Source organism: Chenopodium quinoa, unplaced genomic scaffold (genome assembly GCF_001683475.1).
Source record: "Chenopodium quinoa cultivar QQ74 unplaced genomic scaffold, ASM168347v1, whole genome shotgun sequence".
NCBI lineage: Eukaryota > Viridiplantae > Streptophyta > Magnoliopsida > Caryophyllales > Amaranthaceae > Chenopodium > Chenopodium quinoa.
The window spans coordinates 60,305-66,304 of NW_018743050.1; the positions used below are offsets into that span (position 1 = coordinate 60,305).

The following is a 6,000-nucleotide window of genomic DNA, read 5'->3' on the forward strand; positions in this document are numbered from 1 at the left end:
TCTTGCGAATGCTGAATTTTGTATGAAAAAACAAAGTTAGAATTAAGGAAAGAGAGAGAGATGAGAGAATTAGAAAATTGATTGTAGATGAATGATCATGAGAATTGGTGAATGAAAACGGAGTTTTTAATATGTTATTTATAGAGAAAATCAGCCAAAAAGATAAAATAAACAAAACAGAGTCTGACGCAAAGAAAACAGAGCTGGCGCCACCCTTGGCTAACTGGCACCAGACACCAACACTAGCGCCAGGCGCCAATGGCTAGCGTCAGGCGCCAAGGCCTGGGGTTAGGCGCCAAGCTTATTTCCAACGCGTTTTCAAAAATCAGATAAGTTTACCGTACTGGAGGATAAAATCATATAATTTCCTCGAAAATGCTATTTGATTTTGTTTAAAACTCTAAAAAGTCAACAAAAGTCAATTTATCAATGCTAATTGAATTAGGAATGAAAAGAACCTTCTAGAAGATTCTAGAAGACTAAAACCATTCCTAATCGCATTAGGAATGATAAATCATATTAGGCCCTCCCCTAGATCATTGGGCCGTATATAAAGCTCAAACCGGGCCCAGTTTGGTAAATTGGTCATAACTTCCTCAATATTCATCGGAATTGGGCTTATAATATATCATTGGAAAGGTCTTTGCAAGCCCCATCCAACTACACTACTATTGGACCCATATCATGGACCAACCAAACTGGATTGATTGTTTTCTTAAAATAAGTTTTCAAAAACAGAGAGAAGAGAAAAGAATTAAAACTATCCGCAACACTACACTTTCCACACTTTCACTTCATTCGATTATGATTCGTCGTGAAAGGTACTCATCACTGGGTTTGGTTTTGGGGAGACACAAATGGGTGTCTACAACTATGTACTACTGGAGTATTGGTATATATTAATTCATCTCTTTCCTTCAATCTTCTTCCTATTTTATTTCTTTTCTTATTTCTTAATTTTCACATACATTTTTCTCTTTTTTCCAAATTCTTTACTTAATTCTTTTTTTTTTTTTTGAAATTTTCTCTCTCCACTGCGTTTGATATTATCTTCTTCTATTAAAATTTTCTCTCCTCCATTTTTTATATTTTCGTTGATCCGTGATGGATTTAATTGAATCTTGAAGAGATTGTAAGTATAAGTTAGTGTATGTTATTGATTTGTAATTTGGTTTAATTGGTTATATTTTCTAAATTTGTGATTGATATACAATTTTTGGGTAATTGCATTTTATAATAGGTGATGAACACAAGTTGATTGTACTACTTTTTTCTTCACTTTTCTTTCCTACTCCCTCCGTGTTTTTTTAAGTGATACATATTGACCGGCACATAGTTTTAGGCAATTTAATTGACTTAAATAAAATAAGAGGTAAGTGGAGTATTAAAAAATTGTTAAAGAAAGATAGTGGGGTTAATAGTTTATTGAAAAGTAATGAATGTGAGAGGAAAGATATAATAAAAAAGTAGTAGTGGGTTTGGGTGGGGGCCATGAGAGGAGAGAGATATAATATTTTAATGTATTGTTTTGCCAAAAAAGGAAATGTATCACTTAAAAAAAACACGGTCGGAAATGGAAAATGTATCACTTAAAAAAACACGGAGGGAGTATCATAGTTTAATCAAAATTTTCATCAAAATTTCGATCATAATTTTCATCAAAATTTTATTCACCTCGGTTTTTCCTCTTCCGTTCGTCATTTTCTCTCTCCTTAGTTTTCTTTATTTTTATCTTTTGTTTCACTTTTTCAATTGATTTTGTTGCTTACTATGGAATCAGTGGTTTGTTTTGTTAATTAGGTTTTTTTAAGTTATATTCAATTATAATTGTATCTAATTTAATTTCTTTCAATTTGATCTATGTATGAATTTCGATTTTTTTTATGTGATTTTTTAATAAATTTTGATCAATTTGATTAGGTTTGTGAACATGTATTCATATGAATTGAATTTACGGCCTATAATTATGAACATAAGAAAATTGAAGAAATAAAAAATAAATTAATTATGAAACATACGCATTATAAGTATTAAAAATATGAACATATGCATTTTTGAAAATGAACATACGCATTTCAAATATGAACATATGTATTGCTTCATTTTTGAATGCGTATGAACATAATTAAGCATTTAGAAGGTGTCCCTTAAAAAAAAAAAAGCATTTCAGAAGGTGAACATATACATAAAGATATGAATATATGGATTTAGAAAGTGAATATATGCATTTCAGAAAGTTTACAAAAGGATTCAAAATATGAACATAGCATTTAAGAAATTGAACATATGCATAAAAAATATGAACATTTGCATTTCAGAAAGTAAACATAAGTATTCAAAATATGAACATAAGAATTCAAAATATGAACATATGCATTTTAGAATGTGAAAATAAGGTATACGTTTGATTTCACTAATTTTTTGACAATTCCAATAAAAAATTTTGAACAACAAAGTATCGAACAATGTTCAAACAAAATTAAGTGATAATCATATAAATTCAAACAAAATTAAGTGAAATTTACATAAAATTGCCTTTTTTTGGGGGGAGAATTCGTTTGATTTTTCATCTCATCTCAAATATTCATGATTGTTTTTACAGAGAGAGTGAATTGTGTTTGATTGTTAGAGAAAGAAAATCAAGAGAGGAGTAATAAATTTCAAAAATTTAACTTTAAGAGTAACTTTTTAAAAAAAAAATTATTTTTAAAAAATAATACCCGTTGAAAGTAATGGTAGAGTGGGCTGTATTTTAAAATATGTTTAGTTTTTGGGTGGGCTCATTTTGGTTTGAGGTTTTTTTAATGGGGCACGTTTGAAATTAGGCTTGTGGGCTGGTGTTGCATCTAAAATAGGTGCACAACAGCACAAGGGTGCAGCTTAGACCTATTGCGTAACTAGGGGTGAAAGTTTGGTTTGTGGTGTGGGTTATAGCCCAAACCGAAACCAAACCATATTGATTTGGTTTGAGATTTTTCAAACCGTGTCACACCATATTATTATTTGGTCAAACCAAACCACACTGTTTTCACAATTTTGGGGGCCTAGTGTTTTGAGCTTTGATTTGTAACTTTTTTTGGGCTTGACTCAACATAATCTATTTTTGACCTTATATAGTAAGACTTAAATTAGATTTGAGCTATAATTTAGATATGTGCCTATATTTCGGTTTGGATTTTGTTTTTTTTTAACCAAATCGCAATATTAATTCGATTTGATTTATGATTCGGTTCGATTTTAAACCGTATTAGTTTCACCTACAAACATAACAAACAAAAAGAAAAGGAGGGTGTATCTTTTAGTGGGTTAAGCTAGTCCAAATAAACACATCAATAAAATCTATAGCTAACAATTTATAACGACTTTTTTTTTATTATTATTTTTTATTTGGAACAAACCAACAAATATTTTAACACTCATGCTTTAATTTCAATACCTTCATAGTTAATTGCCGCCCCTACAAGTCTACAACAACATTTTGCTAATAGGGCCTTAATGTCCATCTCAATGTGTTTTGTGCGTTGATGTTGCACCGGATTTCCAGAGAGGTAGATGGCACTCACATTGTCACAATAAACAATAGTTGCTTTACGAATAGGCAAGAAAAGCTCAAGCAACAAATTTCTGATCCAACATGAATCAGACACTACATTAGCAACCCCACGATACTCGGCCTCTGCACTGGATTTAGACAAAGTGGGTTGCCGTTTAGAAGACCAGGAAATCAAATTATCCCCTAAAAATACACAATAACCTGAAGTAGATCGCCTGGTGTCGGGGCATCCCCCCCCCCAATCGACATCGGTATAAGAAACAAGTCTGTCAATAGAGGACTTATACAGATGCAAACCAAAAGACAATGTACCCTGTAAGTAGCGCAAAATACGCTTCAAGGCACCCATATGCGCATTGCGCGGATCATGCATGTGAAGGCAAACCTGTTGAATAGCATATGAAATATCGGGTCTAGTAAAAGTTAGATACTGAAGAGCACCTGCAAGACTCCTGTACTTAGTGGGATCCTCATAAGGCTCATCATGAGTAGCACTAAGTTTTGATTTTGTGTCAACAGGTGTTGGACAAGGGCTACATTTAGACATGCCGACCTTGTCAATAATAGAAGAAGCATACAGTTTCTGAGACAAGAACATACCGTTATCATCACGAGTTACAACAAGTCCTTCATTGCAAATTTGGAACTCAAACGATCCATAATATGTGTCCTTAGGCGGTCAGAAGATGCTGTAAGAATGATATCATCAACATATAACAGAATATAAGCAGTATCAGATCCCTGCCTATAAATAAACAGAGAATTATCAGATTTACTGTTAGCAAATCCAATAGAGGTGACAAAATCTGCAAACCGCTGATACCAGGCTCGAGGAGCCTGCTTTAGACCATATAACGATCCTCGCAATAGACAGACATGATCAGGGCGACTTTTGTCGCGAAAACCCATAGGCTGATGCATATAAACTGTTTCATTGAGATAACCATGCAGAAAAGCATTCTTGACATCCAACTGATGGATCGGCCAAGAGTGAGAAATAGCAATGCTAAGAACAGTACGAATAGTAGCCGGTTTGACAACCGGACTAAAAGTCTCATCACAATCAATACCCTGCTGCTGAGTCTGACCATCTTCTACAAGACGAGCCTTATACCGCTCAAAAGAACCATCAGAATTTCGTTTATGACGAAATATCCACATAGAGCGAACAACGTTCACATTAGGAGGCCTAGGAACCAAATCCCATGTATGATTATCAATAAGAGCATTATATTCATCTAACATTGCATTTTTCAAATTAGGGTCACGAATAGCACTAACCGGGTCCTTTGGTATAGGAGAGATAGAGGTAGTAGTCATCGTGTTTAGGTTGGAAAAATATTTGGGGTTAGGCTTTATAATACCATCTTTGTCACGGGTGGTCATTTGGTGGGTGGCCGGCTGATCAATGTGGTGGTGATGGAGTATCGGAGTGGGCTGGTCAGGAGGTGGTGATGTGGACTGGGCTGAGGTGGCAGTGCTGCCGTGGTCAGAGGGGGGTGTTTGGGCAGGTAGGGGTGTGTGATGAGTATCAGGCTGCTGGGGGCGCAATGGTTGAGCCGTGACAGCACCTTGAGGAGAAAAGGTGTGAGGGCTGGAAGGAGAGAGCCCAGACGGAGAGGAGGGGATGGTTGGGCCGATTGGAGGTGGCCCAGAAGATGAGGGAGTGGGCTGGAGTTGAGGCTGTTGTGTATGAAAATGGGGTAAGTGATCTATTGGATTTTGGTCCAAAAAATCGTACTCACTGATTTGAGGTTTGTGAACCTTAGAAAATGGAAATTCATTTTCCACGAATCTAACATGCCTACAGATAATGATTTTCCCATTAGTTAAATCATAGAAATTTGAGCCTCGGTGACTTGGAGCGGGGCCTAGATAGACACAAGGAGTAGATCTTTCTTGCAGCTTATTAATAGAAGTGGCGGGAAAAAGAGGGAAACAAAGACAACCAAAGACGCGTAATTCCGAGTAAATCAGATCGCGTTGATACAACACTTGTGTTGGAGATTTAAAACCTAAGACCTTGATTGGAAGAATATTAAGAAGATAGGTGGCCATTTCTAAAGCATGATGCCAAAAAGAGAGAGGCAAGGAAGCATGAGCAAGAAGAGTTCGAATTCTGTTGTTTATCGATTTTATGTGTCTTTCAGCTTTTCCATTTTGAGGTGAGGTGTGAGGACAAGAAAGACGATATAGCATGCCATGGTTGTTAAAGAATTCTTTAAGAGTACCATTAACATATTCAGTGCCATTATCACATTGAAAAGTCTTAATGTTACGTTCAAATTGAGTTTGGACTATCTTATGAAAAGATTGAAAAATGTGTTTGACCTGTGATTTTTTTGCAATAGGATAAGTCCATAAAAATTTGTTGTAGTCATCAAGCAACAATAGATAATAACAATGACCGGAAGAGCTAGTAATAGGAGATGTCCATAAGTCACTAT

General features: G+C 35.1%; 1 protein-coding gene across 1 annotated transcript; it reads right to left on the minus strand.

The window, feature by feature from the left end:
• Positions 1-3,416: 3,416 nt before the first annotated feature.
• On the minus strand, positions 3,417-4,151 carry LOC110730751 (uncharacterized mitochondrial protein AtMg00810-like). Its single transcript, XM_021910577.1, has one exon. The coding sequence runs from the start codon at positions 4,149-4,151 to the stop codon at positions 3,417-3,419; it is 735 nt and encodes a 244-aa protein (XP_021766269.1).
• Positions 4,152-6,000: the final 1,849 nt, after the last annotated feature.